General features: G+C 35.8%; 1 protein-coding gene across 11 annotated transcripts in view; it reads left to right on the top strand.

Moving 5' to 3' along the window:
* Nucleotides 1-16770, top strand: part of LOC129793612 (potassium voltage-gated channel subfamily KQT member 1) — a 151115-nt gene that overhangs the window by 33536 nt on the left and 100809 nt on the right. For all 11 annotated transcript variants that reach the window (XM_055833750.1, XM_055833756.1, XM_055833749.1 and 8 more), the window contains exon 3: nucleotides 13681-13997. In XM_055833750.1, coding sequence (XP_055689725.1) covers nucleotides 13690-13997 — 308 coding nt within the window. In that variant the 5' untranslated portion in view covers nucleotides 13681-13689. The remainder of the gene's footprint in view (nucleotides 1-13680; nucleotides 13998-16770) is intronic.

The following is a 16770-nucleotide window of genomic DNA, read 5'->3' as shown; positions in this document are numbered from 1 at the left end:
TCGTCTGTGTGCCTGTGTTGCCCCTGATATGCCGGCGAGGGGCTCGCTTCGGCGTCACAGAAGCACGTGTTGTGGGTGACGTCATGAAAACTTCCACACAGCCTTGTCTCTGCTAAATGATCGGGACACGGCGCTTCTGCGTTGGTCACTGTGGGGCTGAGAAATCCAATTAATTGTCCATATTCACAGAGAATTGATTGCCAGTATTTAGTAGCAATCACAGTACGATTGAAAGTCAGAGCAGAATGAGAAGCAAAATCTATTATCATGTAAATTTTGGGTTATATATTTTCGTGAGAAAATTTCGGTGGAGGAGGGAAAATTTTAGGGATGAAATATTGGATGGGAACATTTTCTTTGGGTTAAGTTTGCAATGAAAAATAAACAAGAGAAAATTGGTTTTGAATTTACACGCTGAGAGGGCAAACGGTAACCAATAAGGAGGTAATTATAAACTTTAAATAAAGAAAAGGGTTCGATGGGAAATTTTCAGGTCACTCCCTGCGTAAAGGGACGCCTGTAGAACCTTATTGTTTCCCTCTAAAACCTTTGCTTGGTGTTTTCTGAAGAATTCCATCTACGAGGTGTTTGGAGTGAAAACATTATTCTAAATCCAACAAAAATGTACAAACCCGATAGAATGTTTCCTCCATCGTTATTCTTTCGTTCTCTTCGTACCATTTCACATTGCTTGTAAATTGAATTGTTGGCTCAAATGGTTCAAGTGCTGTGTCTAAAGCAATTCATCAAGATAATTGAGACAAATTGTTTTGTTTCATTCGAGTGGAGTTTTTTTTAAATTTAGAAACGTTCTAACTCTTCTAGAACGACATCGAGACATGAAAATTTTACTGAAGAAGAGCTTTCAATGAGCCTTTTTAGAAGAGCCGAAAGCTCTGTTACAACATTTGAAATTTTTCCTAAATTAGAGGATGAGGGAACGAATGGATTTGTTGCGACGGTTACGACAATAATCGTTACCTTTTTCCTGACCTAAAAAAAACTGTATACATACAAAACTCCATGTGTCTGGAACACCTTGAAAGTGATTGAGATTAAATTTGAGTTCAAATGTGTAATAAGCAATTTTGGGGAGCGCACCGTGTAACTTTCATTTCCTGCCCGAATGTAAGTATTTCGAAAACTCTCCTCTTCCAAACCGCAATGTTTGGTCGTTGTTGGGTTATTCTCTCTGGTGACTTCCTCTTTATCACCCGAATCGCCCTCGTCCTCTCTGGTATCCGAATGTGTTTGAGCATAGAAAGTTGACCCAAAGTTCCACGACGACGACGGAATTTCCACATAAATGGAAATAAGGGATGGATTGGGCAAATAAATGTGATAGGTAATCTGGGGAAAGTCACGAGCATCTTCCTCCTAAAACAAGTATTGGGCACATGGGAAAACAATCCTTTTTACCATCCCCCATTCTCCCTATTTCTGTTAAAGTTTATCCTTCTACACACACACACTTTTCATCCCGTTTTATTTCCTCTTTTAATGTTTTCTCCAGCACCCTCATCCGGGGGGTTCCACTGTTGTATCGATAAATTATCGAATGTTTGACTCATTGATTTTCTTCTTGTTTATACGGCTGTGTGTGCCTCTCTCAGATAAAAATGAATGGGATAGGAAGATTGCTAGGCTAGAAAGTTTTTTGCAATGCCGATATCTTCGTAGCTGAAATGGCGCTTTCTTTATTAGTTTGGAATTAATTCCAAAATAACAAGTCGCGATGTGGAATAGAGATAAAATTAAATTGAATTCTTAGGAGTGAAAGAAAACTGAATATGAGGCTGAATTGGATCCATATGGGGCGTAAAGATTTAAGCTTAATTAGCAATTTAAATAGAAGAGCTTTAACCAAGAAAATTTTAGAAAAAACTCTAAGATAGTAAGCATAAGAAATCGAAGACTTTTCTTAAATAAATCTTGATAAAACTTAAAGAATTCATTGATAAATGTACTGGTAAGCTGACCAAGCTTACGGGAGCTGTGTTTCTTTCAGTGTACCAATTTTGTGAGAGCAAACTAGAACGCGAATTAATTTAAATACGCGCAAAGTCTGGAATAGTATTAAAGTCATACGCTAATAAATTTTTAGAAGGCCATATCTCGAGAACGGATCCATAGATTTTCATAAATTTTTTTTTGTTTGAAAGGTCTTGAAGTCAGCTATAACATATCGAAAAATGAAAAAAATCTATGTCGCCATTTTCGAAAAATTCGAGTTCGAAATTTTCGAAAACTTTGTTTTCGATTTTAGCGCCTCTTGCGGACATTTTTCGAAGTTGTAATGTTCTAGACATTTGTAGGGTTTCACGAAACCTTTCATTTGCGCTTGAGTTGATCAAGATCGGACATGTAGAACCCGAGATATGACATGCCAACTTTGGAAGGCTATATCTCGAGAACGGATCCATAGATTTTCTTCATTTTTGGCATGAAGCTAGATAATATGGTCAGCTACAACATATCAAAAAATGAAAAAAATTTATGTCGTCGTTTTCGAGATATTCATCGAAAACTCATCGAAAATTTTGTTTTTGATTTTTGGCCCTCTAGCGGTCACTTTTGAAACTTCGGATGTTCTAGAGAGTTGTAGGGTTTGTTGAGATCTTTCATTTGAGCCCGGGTTGATCAAAATCGGTCAAGCCGTTTTCGAGTTATGGTCGATTTTCGATGAAAAATTGTGACGGCCATATTGACTAAACGGCTTGACCGATTTTCGAAAATGAGGTATCGTTGGAAAGCTCTTGATGGCCCCTACAACATATCAAAATTTCAGCCCTCTAGCTATAATAGCGGCTGAGATATAGCGAAAACAAAATTTTGAGGTTATTCAAAATGGCGGACGCGGGGGTGGGGGGTAAAATTTGACGTCATAATCTGACGTCTTCCAGTCGACTTTTAAACTTTGCCGTTTACCGCAAGTCTCTATCTATTACCGTTCTCTTGTAATTTAGCAAAAGGTTCCGGACGGACGGACGGACGGCCGGCCGGCCGGCCGGCCGGCCGGAAAAAATTTTTTGGCGCATACGTTTTTTGGAATGTGGGGGCCCTAATTCGTGCTCATCCCAAGTTTGAGCCCGATCTGACGACTTTCGATTTTGCTCGGTACACAAAAGCTGTGTCTGAAAGAAACACAGCTAAAAATGTCCATGAACTTTCCTACACCCTCTGTCAAAATTTCTGCTGAATGAATTACTTTTTCTTTTGCAAATCACGTGCAAATGTTATTATTTGCTTAATTTCCCCCCTTTTTTTTGGAGGATGGTTCAACCTTCCCATTCATGCTTCCTCTGTGTACAAGTTCAATAATCTCTTTAATGAACATGATATACTTTTTCCTTGCTTTTTGTTTTTTTTTTCCGTTGAGCTTTTGCTTATGCATATACGAGCACCCTAGAGGCACGTTGAGATTCGCATGCAAAGATAATAATTGGCACAGAGTGTACGGCAAAGCTCCGTTTAATTAGGACTTTGTGTTTTAATTTTTAAACCTTATACAGGTGAATTTTCAACTAATTGGAACTAGCACGGGGGATTTATCTTATCTGTTGAACGTGTATGACTGGGGGAGCTTTTTTTCCCGGTAAAAGCTTTAACGTTCGGTAGGAGCAACATTGTCGAATTCACGCAAGTGGAAAATGTGGGAAAATACCTTTTCTTTCTTCTCCATGTATCGTTCGTTTTTTTTGTCCCACCATTCCGTCTTTGTTCCTGCCGTTTAATATCCAATCTCGTATTCATTCGCCTTAAGGTGCATGAGCCGTCGCGTAACATGTGGGCGGGAAGAGGAAGAGAAAAGTTAAGCTTGTACCTGTCATATAATGTCAACGAGAACATTTTTCCCCACACCTTTGTGTTTTTTTCCCTTCAACTTCCTCCTTCACAGATGCTCCTTTATTGTGCCTCTTAGCGAGCCCATTGGGAATGTCTGACGGGGGGAGGGGGTGGAGTGTTCTGACTGTGAGAAGATGTGGGAAGGATGCTGCGGATGGTCTTGTCACTTCAACCATACGCAGAGTAAGGAGAGAAGGAGTCCTTTCTCCTTTTGATTGAATGGGAAACGTGGTTAAGAGGGGATGTGGGAAATTGATGATACGCTAAAGATGTGTCATCAGTGGGAGATGAGATTTGTGGTGTGATTGAGGTGGAAGTGTGGGGTTAACATGGACGACAACATGCTGTCTTCATTGTGGGGGGGGGGGTGAGAGGAGACAAATGAAAAATATGTTAAAGTCATTTCGTATTCAACACCCATTGTCTCTCATCATGGCCTAATACGGCGGTGTTAATGATAATCCAGGATGTTATTTTAAGCTGAAATGAATACAAAACAAACCAAAATATTTATTTTTGGTTTCTCTTCAGCATTAAATGGTGGTAAAAAGAAGAATTTTTTTCTGGCGTCCCTTAGTGCTATTGCAGCGCCATCACCGTGGGAATCAATTCAATCAATGGCGCTGATGTAGGTGAAGAGGATGGAAGGAAACTAATTAGAATATTGATAATAGAAATATTTCAATAATTAGAAGAATAATTCAATTTTTAGAATATTCTTTGTAAAATAAGTTTTATTAACGACTAATAATCCAATTGCTTAAATTTTGAATATAACTGTCAAGATACATAAGAATTTCAAGACAGTGGCGCTGCAGTAAGTAAAGGGGACGCCTAGAACGCCATTGAATAGGATTACCCATAAAAATGACAAATTGGACCAATTTTCTCTGCACACAAAAAATTATAAAATCAATCAATTTGGCAAAGTTCTTCCTCCTAAACTCCCCCACAATTTGGCTCTATTGAAATATATTACAAATTTTTGGCATCAATTTAAAAAAAAAACGTACCAAAGACCCCAATAATGGAGGGAAACTGATTTATTGGAAAAAAATCAAAGCGAAATTGTATAGAAGTTTTCTAAGTTAATACACACATGGCAAATTCAAAGAATGTCGTCTCTCTGGTGCCATATAAATATTGTGTGACGTTTTCATTACATTGGGAGGCGGCATTAAGTCGCTAACAGAGGCATATACACCCTTCCTCCCCAAAATGGGATCACCATCAATTACTTTTCTTCCCCCCTTTCGGATTCTATGCCCCACGGACTGACCAAATGGACGGCGATTGACGAAAGCTCCTCCTTCCAATAACAATTAACTCGGAGAAAAATTATCCTCTCATCCTTCGTTAAAGTTCTTCTTTGCAGAATTCTCGGGGTTCATCCACCTGATCATTTCCACGTGTGCCCCTGTTGAGTAATTCACTTTTCCTGTACACATCCCACATGTTCGTACGCTTCCCTTTGTTTCAATTCCACCCTCATACCCTTGAAATGTCGTAATCGCGATAAATCTCAAGTTCAATAGTTCTGAACCACTTCTCTTTTTTTCCACCATTCTCCTCCTCTTCACACGTGGGATGAAAAAGCTCCATTGGGTGCAAGGAGAAAGAGAGAAAGAAAAAAATACATATCCAAGGAAAATAGCTTGGGAAAATTGCTTTGAAAGAAAGTTAAATTGCTGGAAATGGATTTCATAAAAATGTGGATTTATGTCGGTGTGTAAGGAATACAAGGAAAAAGAGTACAAAGCTTCTGTTAGACTTTACAACATAGTCTCCAACTTGTACTTGTTAGAAAAAAAAACTAAAAGTTTCTTATCACAAAAAAGTAGAAAAAAAACATTTAAATGAATAAGGAAAAAAAGCTGAAGAGAATAAACTCAGCAGAGAACTATATAAAACAATTTTCTTATTGCTTTTGAAATATGTAAGCTACGTTAAAGTTTTGTTAGTACTTATGGGAAAACCTCAATACACCGCAAATTGTTTATATAGAATCCTGTAAATTAATTAGATGATAAAGTTTCTTCGTAAACTTTGCGCGAAAGGAGAATCTTTAGGGAAAATTAAGTTATTTGTAGTCTTAAGTTTGAATGTCATTTAACGTATTTATCTCATTCATTGGAATTAAGGAATTTTTATTTTTATCTAATTAAAAAAATCTATGAAAAAAGGAGGATTTGAACTACAAAATCTGAAGAAAAAAAAAAGATTTTTTAAATATGTTTTAGGCACGTTTCTAGCTTAACCCTTCAGTTTTTAAAAAGAATTTATTATTAAGAATAATTTGCATTTTATTTAGAATTAATTTTCATTTAAAAAAATTATTTTTGTTTTTAAATTTTTAATTTTTTTTTGTCATCAAAATTGAAATGAATTGAAATGAAATTTCCCAGAAAATTAATTTTTTATTCGCCAATACAAATTTTATTTTTATTGAAGCAATAATTTAAATTAATTGATAAAATTTCTTTCGAAATAAAATTGCAACAATTAAGTAATTTAAAAACAAATAATACCAATAAAAGCTCTGTGCTACATACTTTCAAAAAAAAAAAAAATATATATATATATGTATATATATAGCAAAACTTTCGACGAAACTTTCAAGTTTTATACGAGAAAAGGCGTTTATATGTTTGCAATTTGAAAACAAGTTCCACACATTTTATCAACAATTCAAACCCAGAATGTTTCTTGAATGATTTTCAAGTGAGTGAGAGAGAACTCTAGTGAGCAGCAGGGAAAACTGTGAAAATTGCAGAAAAGATTTTCCCTCCACAAATTCTACAATTTTTTCTCTCTCTCGCTGTGCCCATGTGGTGTGGAAGAGAGGAAAAGCCAAAGAGTGCGTGGAATTTTCATGGTGCGAGATGGAAAAATAAAAAGGGAATATTTGATTCATTCACAGTGGGGTAGAAGGAAATGATGTAAAATAAAACGCTGAATTTTTCTTTCATTTTACAATCAAATACACCACTCAAATATCCCCCCAACATATTTTCCTTTTATTTCCTCTTGCACTTGACATCATCCTCCCCATACAATACGGGTGCTTTCCCCCTCCCAAAGACCTCACAAATATGCCACAGCTTTCCCACCCCCCAAATTTCACCTGAACTTTATACGGAGATGATTCCGGAATGATCCCAAAATGTATTCAATATTAAGGAGGGTGGCTTCTTGTCGGTTTATTTTGCAAATATGATACTTTCAGAGATACCACCATCTGAAATTGAATGCCCGGGATATGATTCCACCGCAACTACATATCCTACCACTCACCCCCACCCCCATTTGGCTGGGAAAAAAAGGATTGCGGGGCTGGAAGTTCATATTTTCTCCCGGAAAATCATTTGTGATTTTCCTATTTCCGTCTCATATATACATTTCACCAATATCCCCGCCCTTCCCACGAAGGACTCAGTGTCACCCCTGACTTTTCGTGCTACACCTAATGCGTGTGACTTTCCTGCGACTTTTTTCCACTCAACTTCCGGCGATTACCTACACAAGACACAATTCTTCCAAAGCAGAATATTTTTTCTTTGGAAGCTTTATGTGCTCATGAGAAAGTTTCTCGCATTGACTCAGGGGGCTTTTCCCAAGTGTTATGTCATTATTATTTATGTAATAAATTTGTTGTGAGCTTTGTAAGCTATATATTATGTACATACATATCATTGCTGAGTTAAGGAATTAAGCAATTTGCTTCTGAAAGTCAGAGAAGTTTGAGAATTTTTTTGAAATATTTAGACGTAAAGAAAATCGTTATAAATCATTTTATTTAATTCTTTAATTTTTAAGCGGGTTCTTTTGTTAGTTATTCAGTCCGTTTACTGATCAGTTAAGAATGTAATAAAACTTATCGGCAAAAATTAATCGACAAGAAAAGTAAAAAAAAAAAAAATTTTCAATAAAATATTTGAGAATAATTTAAGAAAAATCAATAAGGTCAAGATTGGAATGCTCTCCCCTATTTTACAGCGAAATATCACACGCTGCATTCGATTTTCTTAAGAACCCCACGCAAATACTTTGCAATTCAGCAAATTCCACTAAATAATGTCTCACAAATTGGTGCTTCTTCGCATGATATCGGAAATCTTCACACACACAAAAGTCAAGTTCTTGACCTAAACCATCATTTCCGCAGAGAATGTGAAGATTGCAGTGGGAGCTCAATTTACTTTAGCGAGTGTGTAATTTATTGAGATTGCATGAATTGATTCAGCAGCAATTTTAAGGTCAATTCAGCAATATTTAGGTAATTCATGCACAATTCAATGCAGCAAATATGCCAAATGTGACACGCTAAATTGATGTTAGAGCCGGGGAGTTAATTGTTGGCGCCTCTTTTGCCATCATAGAGTGTGTGTGCAAACCCACGTACATGAGCCCACCCCGCGGCGTCGTCAAGCTTGCGCTCGTCGCAGTATCAACAAGTGTTTGCTATCCAATGCAGAAATTGTCATATTGATTAATGCACCATTTAATACCACCGCACATGATACGTTTAGAAATTTCTCTTTTGCCTTCGGGTGCTAAAATTAGCGCGTGCGGGCGACTGAACTTGCTCTAAAACCGCAATTTCTGAATAATTCCCAAAGCACACGCCGAGAGTTTAGCTCATTGGATGGGTGGGTGTATGGAGGAGCTTTCTGTGCAAACTTTATGTGTTGCACCACACATTTTGGGAAAGGGATTTGAAGGTTGACGCTGCAGAGGGAAGAATATTTATTTGGAACACTAAAATACCACTAATTTTGTACTGCAAATTCAATTGAACCTCAAATGTGTGTGCGCTTGGGGGTTTGTTAAATATTATGAGCTTTAAGCACACACTATATGTGGAATACGTGAACTTTTGCAAACTACATACCACACAACTACTGCATCCGAATCAATTTTTCCCTAAACCACCGAGCATATGTACGTGGGAGAATTTCTGTGGGAAGTTTTGTGAACATAAATGGGACTTCCTGGTGGGTTTTCGTGATGATTTTCCAAAAGCTCTTCAATGAACTTTATTACTGACATTTCTCTCAATTTTTAGTTGATAAATTTCCGTCATAAAATTACATTTTCCGGTTTATTTAATGCTATTTTTCGTGTTTTTATTAAGAAGAAATAAATTCAATTTAATAATTTATTTAACTTTAAAGAAATTTTGCAATATCGCTGCAAAAGTTTGAAGAAATGCGGGGGAAGAATCAAATTAATTTTCTAATAAAATTACAACTAAAATTTCTTGATGAATGAAGAAGAAAAATTAAAAGTTTCTTCCATATTGGCTTAATATATCTAAATAGAATTTTCATTGATCAATTCTTACTTAACTCTCCTCCTACAAAGGATGAAAAGTTCATTGAAATAGACGAGAATTGACATTAAAATGTTAAAGAAAAAAATCCCGAATAAAATCGTAAAAAAAGCTTCAATTTTTCTCTCAATTCCAAGAATAGAAAGAAGCTTAAATTTTCAATTGACATTCCTTTAAGTTAACAATGAACTTTAACCTTTTCCCACACCCCTGAGGAGGTGTCAAGGAAAGCAGCTTGAACTTTGATTTTTTTAAACGCAAAAAGCTTTTCCCTCGCATTTCTTTGTGCTTATCGTTTCTCAAAAGCTTATCGTTCACAGTAGATAAATTGCTAAATTAGACAAATGGTGCTTGGGATGGATTCTCTCAATAAATCTAAACTGCCTACATGAAATTGTTTCAAACCTCGTTCGTTTTTCTCATCAAATTCATGATTTTCTTGTGCTTGAGAAGCAATATAAATCGAGGCATAAATGGTGGTCATGTGCAACACTTTTAAAAATCCCAAATGAAACATTTTCCACTCACAACAGAGGGTGTCAAGGTAGTGCATTTTCCATGAATTTTACCTCCATCTGGGAATATCCATGTGTTTTCCAAGAATGTTCTTTCTTCCTCATAAAAGTATCTTCACGGAAATTGAGTATATATTGTGGCAAAGAAAAGAAAGAACTTTGGAGCTTGGAATGAGGGTGATGATCCTGCAGGAGGAATTTGTGTCTGAAAATGCTAAATGAAAGTAAAAGGATGTGTATATACGATGAAGAAGCTTGGAAAATAGACAACATTCTTCAGAGAATTTTCACAATTATCCTCATCTTATGTTGAGCTGTTTTTCTTTTTTTTTTTCACTGAAAGGGGATTGATGGGGTTAATTTGCAACAAATTCTTTTAAGAGCTTCTTCAAAAGTTTTCTTCGTTTTTTTTTGGTTGAAGAGCAAAAAAAATTCTGGTAAAGTCTGAAAAGAATTTTTTTTTAGTTCTCTTGTGAAGTTATTTTTTGAGCAGTTTTGTCGGGATTTATTTAATAAAATTGAGCTCTTTGAATTCAAAGAAGAAGCTCAAAAAAGCTCTGATATAGAAGTTAAATATTTATTCCCGCGACAATTTAAAAAACTGTTATCAGAAAAAAACTTTCAGGAAAAGAAGAATTTCCTGAATAATGAAAAAGTAATTTGAGAAAATTCTGAAAGCTTTTCTTATCATTTTCTTCTTCTCATTTTCCTCTCGAAAAAATTTCTTCATAAGCAATATTATGCAGCATCAGGAAAATTGTGGGAAATTTCTTCTTCTTTTTTTTTTAACAATGCAATGCACCGAGAGAGCTTTCTTTGGATTATTCAGAATCTACACACAAAAAAGCTCGCATATATATGTGTATGAATGCAAACAGTGAAGAGTGCATATGGGGGTGGAAAGCACAAGAATACACTCTGCATGCACATGAGAATGTCATTGTTGTCTGCAATTGATGCACATCAAGAGGGTTTGTCATTTGTCTTCTTCTCACCACCCGGAAGTACAGGGAAGTATTAATCAATCCCCTGCAAGCGGGACGAAGGTGGAGTTTTCTGACATGAAAAGGTCGAGTATTGAGAGAAATTCGATATTTAGTCATCATTCTGCGGGGGCGAGGAAGCAAAATGAAAGAAGAATAAAAAAAAGAAGCAAAACGCTTTGATAAATCGATGCTCATTTTGATAGATTTTATACGCTGCTTCGATGATAAATTGCCTTTGCAATTCAATGCAACGAAGATTCGCTCTGGCATTTGCAATGTGATGAAGACATGTCGCTTCTACTGATGGCTCATTGACTCAATCTTTTCTCCCATATTGAAGGGCCCTGAAAGGGATTTTATTTGGAAAAGAATTTGTATCGTTCATGGAATGTCTTTTTTTTTCAAGTTTATTTCTCCTATATATTGGTATTGAATTGAGCTAGCAGACTGACAACTTATTGGATATCCCTGACTTGAGGAAGAATTCCGAGAGATTTTGCAAATGGAAGAGATATTGAGAACATGATAACGACAGACAAATGACGTTGAAAATTGCTTGCAAATAGCCAGTAAATTCAAAAAAGAAATCCTTGAAGGGATAAACAAAGAAATATATATTTTGCAATTTATGGAAGAGCTTTTTGTTTTATTTTTCTTGGATTAATTTAACGAAATAAATCAAGGAAAAATTATGTTTCAAACAGAAAGAAGTTTATTCGTTTCTTTATGAAAAATAAAACTGGGAAATATTTGCTAAAAAATGAAAACAATGACGTCATTTTTAAGTTTTGTTTGTATTCTCTTTATTATGAAATACCCAAATGTCCTGCAAGGGTTAACTTCTTAAAGCAGAAGCAAAAGTGATCAAGAAAATAAATTTTTATACACGAATTTTTGGTACAAACTATGGATTCAAATTGATGGTTAAATTACGGACAAATATGTGCCGAATATGCCCTCAATTTGTAACCCAAACTCCCCTAAATATATTCAGTAAATATGAGGTGTGTATAATGGTTCCCCCATGAGAATATCCCTATCCTCCCCTGTTAGCTCCCGCCCCCGTGAAAGCAAAGTAAAAACGTAAAAGTTTCTTTTTTACGAAATATACAATGTTTATTCATCTCAACACATTTCACGATAGATTTTGCGTTACATTAAGGAAGAAAATATGATGAAATTTATGGATCAGAAAAGGGAAAAAGCCTCCAAGTGTCGATGGGGGGATGAGAAAATTTCCAGAAGAGATAACATTTTTCCCATTCAGAGACCTAAATGTTATTTTTTTCTCTCTTTCATGGCTGCGGTGAATAATTTTTGCGTAAACACGGTGTGTGGGTATCAAAATTTTTATTTGGATTGAGTGGAAAAGTTTTCTTTCCTATTCACATGGAGTTGGGGAGAGAATTCCAAAGAAAAATTCTCAATACCACGACCGATTTACAAATGAAAACTTTTTCGTATTGAGCTTTTTCTTTGGTGAGATTTTGTATATAAAGGATGTCATGCACAATACAAGGGCGAAGTACCTAATTGAAGGAAACGCAGAAAACAATTTTAACCTACCCAGTCTTGTAGGGAATCAAAAAAGGATAAAGAATCGCCAAAAATATTCACCATTTTCCACTGGGGTCACAACGAAAAACGGCAATAAAGTTTTGTAAAAATTCAAAAAAATTAGCCGCCATTCGCCATTTTGTTCATTTCAATGCATGAAGCATATGTTTCAATGCTTCGTCATGAGCTTGTCTATGAGAGTTTGACATTTCATTCATTTTTTTTGGGAAAAAATAAAAAAAATTGCGTATTTTTTAGTTTAATTATCGTGGTAAATGTGTTTTACGTGTTGTTCGAAAGTGATTTTTATGTCTGAATACCTGAAGGATTAATTCCCGCACAGTTTGTGACCGTCTCAGCGAGCACATCTCTCATTACAAAACAAAGCAATCCAAAAACAATGGTCGTGGATCGTCTTGAAGATGACTTTTTCACGAATTGAAAGATCCTCTGCGCTGGAATCCTTTGCGTTTCACACCACCACGACGGACAAGACGATGGATTGCTGGTTTTGTGATTCCCTGGATGATGTCACGCAAAACCTTACGATGTTTCTTGGCACCACCTTTCCCAAGACCTTTTCCACGACCAATGATGTGCTCGCTGAGACGGTCACAAGTTGTGCGGGAATTCATCCCAGGTATTCAGATATAAAAATCACTCTTGAACAACACGTAAAACACATTTACCACGATAATTAAACTAAAAAAATACGCAATTTTTTTTATTTTCTCCCAAAAAAATGAAATGTCAAACTCCCATCGACAAGCTCATATTGACGAAGCATTGAAACATATGCTTCATGCATTGAAATGAACAAAATGGCGAATGGCGGCTAATTTTTTTGAATTTTTACAAAACTTTATTGCCTTTTTTCGTTGTGACCCCAGTGGAAAATGGTGAATATTTTTGGCGATTCTTTATCCTTTTTTGATTCCCTACAAGACTGGGTAGGTTAAAATTGTTTTCTGCGTTTCCTTCAATTAGGTACTTCGCCCTTGTATTGTGCATGACATCCTTTAGGGGGAAAATTTAATTTTCTTTCACACTACCATTGGCTTTTGAAACTTACGTATATATTTTTCTTCTAATGGCCTGTGACATGTTTTGGGAAATATGATATATAGAACCCCGGGTATAGGAAGTGTCATTGAAAGCTCATCTCGCACCTTCTTATCTCATTTCCCGGGTGATCTCTTAATTCAACCAAAAGCTTTTCCAATTCAATTTTCTTTTAGTGAACAAGACGTTTATCTACTTTTTTCTTCCTTGCTTACAATGGAATCAATATATACAATCAGGTCGTGAGAGAGAGAGAAAAGAGATGAAGAAAAAAATCCTCTCGGTTTTTCCTTATTATTTCATTTGAGGGATCTTTTGCGTTGCTGTGTACGAGGAAAAGTGTTGAGAATGACAAAAAAAATTGTTTATCTCAATTTTTCAGCTACCCTTGATGGTGGGCCGTGTCTCCAGAATGTCTGAACCAAGTCGGAATTTATTGACGGTAGGCAGTTTGGAGAGTGGCGTCGTAGGTGCGGAAGGATGCGTCATTGGGGACATCTTCGAAAACAGCTGCGAGGAGGATTCTCTCTCGCCCACCTCCCTCATTCATCCCCCCGAAACGCCGCCAATCATCCACTTGCCGCCCCGAAAGAAAACAGCGAGGGTGGAATTTGTCGAGGTGGACTCCACTGATAAACCCATCAATCTGGAAGATCGAGATGATGCCGTCCGCGCCAAAATTTTTGATGAGATACGGAAGTGAGTACAACACTATTTCCTCTTAAGAAAATTCGCTCCCAAAGTATTCTGCTGATTTTTTTGGCGAATAAAATCTCTGAGAATTTTTGAAGAATGAAGAAATTTTTCAATTTAATATTCTTTTAAATTTTGAAAAACTGTTTTTGTATTGAAAATTAGACCTTTTGGGATTTTGAGTTTTGAGGGAGAAATAATATTTAAGGTAAAATTATTCGCCTAGAATTTTTAGTTCTAGGAAGGCATTAGTTTAATATTTAAGGATAGGACAGATACGTAGATAAGGATTAAACTAAATTTTTTTTATAATTAAAAAAAAATATTCTGAGCTCATTAAGAACTTACTAGAACTTAGATTATATGCTTTAAATTCCTTCCTAAACTTTCGTGAAAGTTTTGTCTCGATTTTGCTTCCAGTCTCCCCTATATATTTCCAACAATAGTGGAGGCGCCTGGTAGCTTTAAATTGAAATTCAAACTTAAGGTCTAATGAAGGAGGTAAAAATTGAGCACAAAAACTCAATTAAAAATTTAATCAAATTGTAAAATAAAAATAGAATTAATATCTTAAAAAATATTAATATTTCTATTAATTCTTATTGATTAAAACTTTGGAGTTCTGCTCTGTACTTCACCATGAAACTAAGAAACTTCGTCTCCATCTGACTTATCTCTCAAGTTAACTCAGAGAAAGTCAGAAGAAAACAAGCAAAGCAACGACGACAGAGCAATATTTGATTATTATGAATTTTCGTAGAATTGTTCAATCATATTGAATAACCCACCGTCCCAATCATTTATCCCCAGATATATATAAAATATTTTTTCATTTGCTTTCTTCAGCAACTTTCTCTCTACTACTACCTCTCCCCCATCCATCCACCCACACTCATACTTATGTAGAATTCTCAAGAGCACAACGATGGGGAATCGTGTGTGGATGTCTGAAAACAGTTTATAAGACACAAAAGTTAAACATTTGTCAGTTTTTGGGGCCATCTCTGCTCGTTCTCTGGCTTATTCATTCAATGAGGGATTTCTCCTTGTGGGTGCCAGACAACGAGAAGTGGCTCTCATCTGGGCAAAAATGGGAGAGAGAGTGGGAGAAAAAAAAGCAATATTTAGGTGAAATGTATTGAATTTTCCATTGAGTCAGCAGAACATGCGGTGCTACACACATAAGCCATGAAAAGTGCTTGTCGTCACTGCATGTTTTGTCTTTCTTGGCCACAGCGAGCGTCCCACCATGAAGCAAACAAACACCAAATCTATATACACTTTTAATACCACTTTGCATGTAGTTGATAGAAGAAAATTTCTGCTCAATAAGCTGTTTCTTATCAATGCACTTTTACATGGAATATTTTTGGCTGAATCTCTCACGAGATTTGCCGCATTAATGGCCACTTGGGGTATATACATCCATACATAACATACATATGTTCATTTAGTGCTACAATTGTGCTAAAATATATACAGAAGGAGTGCATTTCGGGGCTCAATTTGCTTAATTTTAGCTCACGTCTGCATATCAAATGCTATAAATATTTTAATTTTGTGCCACAAATCAGCTGTGGGGAGCAAGGCTAAAAAGAATGTCTGTATGCGCGCTTTATGCGAAAAGTGAGATTAATAAGAAGAAAAGGGCGGCTAAATGGCAGATTTTTAGGGAAATTTTTCATAATATTTTAAGCTTTCAACTTTAATTTGAATTATAAGTTTATGATGAGCTTTGGAGAATATTTGACGATTTTTTATAATATTTGACGTTTTTTCCTAACGTTTGATGATTCTTTTTAAACATTTTACGATTTAACGAAGAATTAATATTTGTTTTTCTAACATTGTCGCTCTGATATTTTTTGTCTAACGTTTGACATTCATTTTCTAAAGTTTGTCATTTTTTTTATTCTTCTAACGATTGATGATTCTTTTCTAACTTTCAGCATATTTCTTGTCGTTTAACATTCATTTTCTAACGTTGGACGTTTCTAAATTTTGATAAGTCTTTTTTAACGTTTTAAACTTTTGTTTTAACTTTGTCTTATTCTAAGACCATTTTTACATACATTAAATGTCTGTACTACATGACACAACTGTACCAATATTCTTTTCACTTCTCAATCCTCATTAATTCCTCTTGAAGTGTGAATAAAATCCTTCTTGAAGCTAAATTGCACACCCCTTTCTTTGCAATGGGACGATTTGCATGTGAAAAATGGATCAAGAGATTTTTGAGAATTGTGTGTGAAAGACTTCCGAGTTGAAAATGAAAATTGAATGCCATTGCAGCTGTGTGAAGAATTTCATCGATGGCATAAAGTGTGTGCGCATTATTTTGCACATACTTTTTTGTGATTTTGCAACTTCAGTTGCAGCTGCTTGAGGGAGTCATATTCATGACGTTTCCAACCAATTCAATCTCACCACGCTTTATATGCAAATATCAACACGTATGAGATGAAATTTTTCCCACTTTTACTGCAAAAATTATATATCTCCCTTCATGAGCTTTTTTTTTTGTTCTTTCGCTGTTTTTATTGGGAGCTTTTCTCAAGGATGTGCGGGGGATGGAAACACTTTTGGGAAAATAGATTGAAAATCCTTGTGTGTGGGGTGGGAATTGGTTGTTGGCGGTGGAAAGGGGATTTATTTGAAAATTTAAATTTTGTGGAAAAGCGTGGAAAAGCGGGAAAAATCGTGAAATTTCCCCTACTTTTAGGGTGGGAGAGATGATCCTCTATTTGGAATGTACAGTGAGAGAGAGCTTTCATAA

Source organism: Lutzomyia longipalpis, chromosome 3, assembly GCF_024334085.1.
Source record: "Lutzomyia longipalpis isolate SR_M1_2022 chromosome 3, ASM2433408v1".
Taxonomy (NCBI): domain Eukaryota; kingdom Metazoa; phylum Arthropoda; class Insecta; order Diptera; family Psychodidae; genus Lutzomyia; species Lutzomyia longipalpis.
Note: the sequence above shows the minus strand (reverse complement) of the source record. Positions and strands in the feature narration are given on the sequence as shown.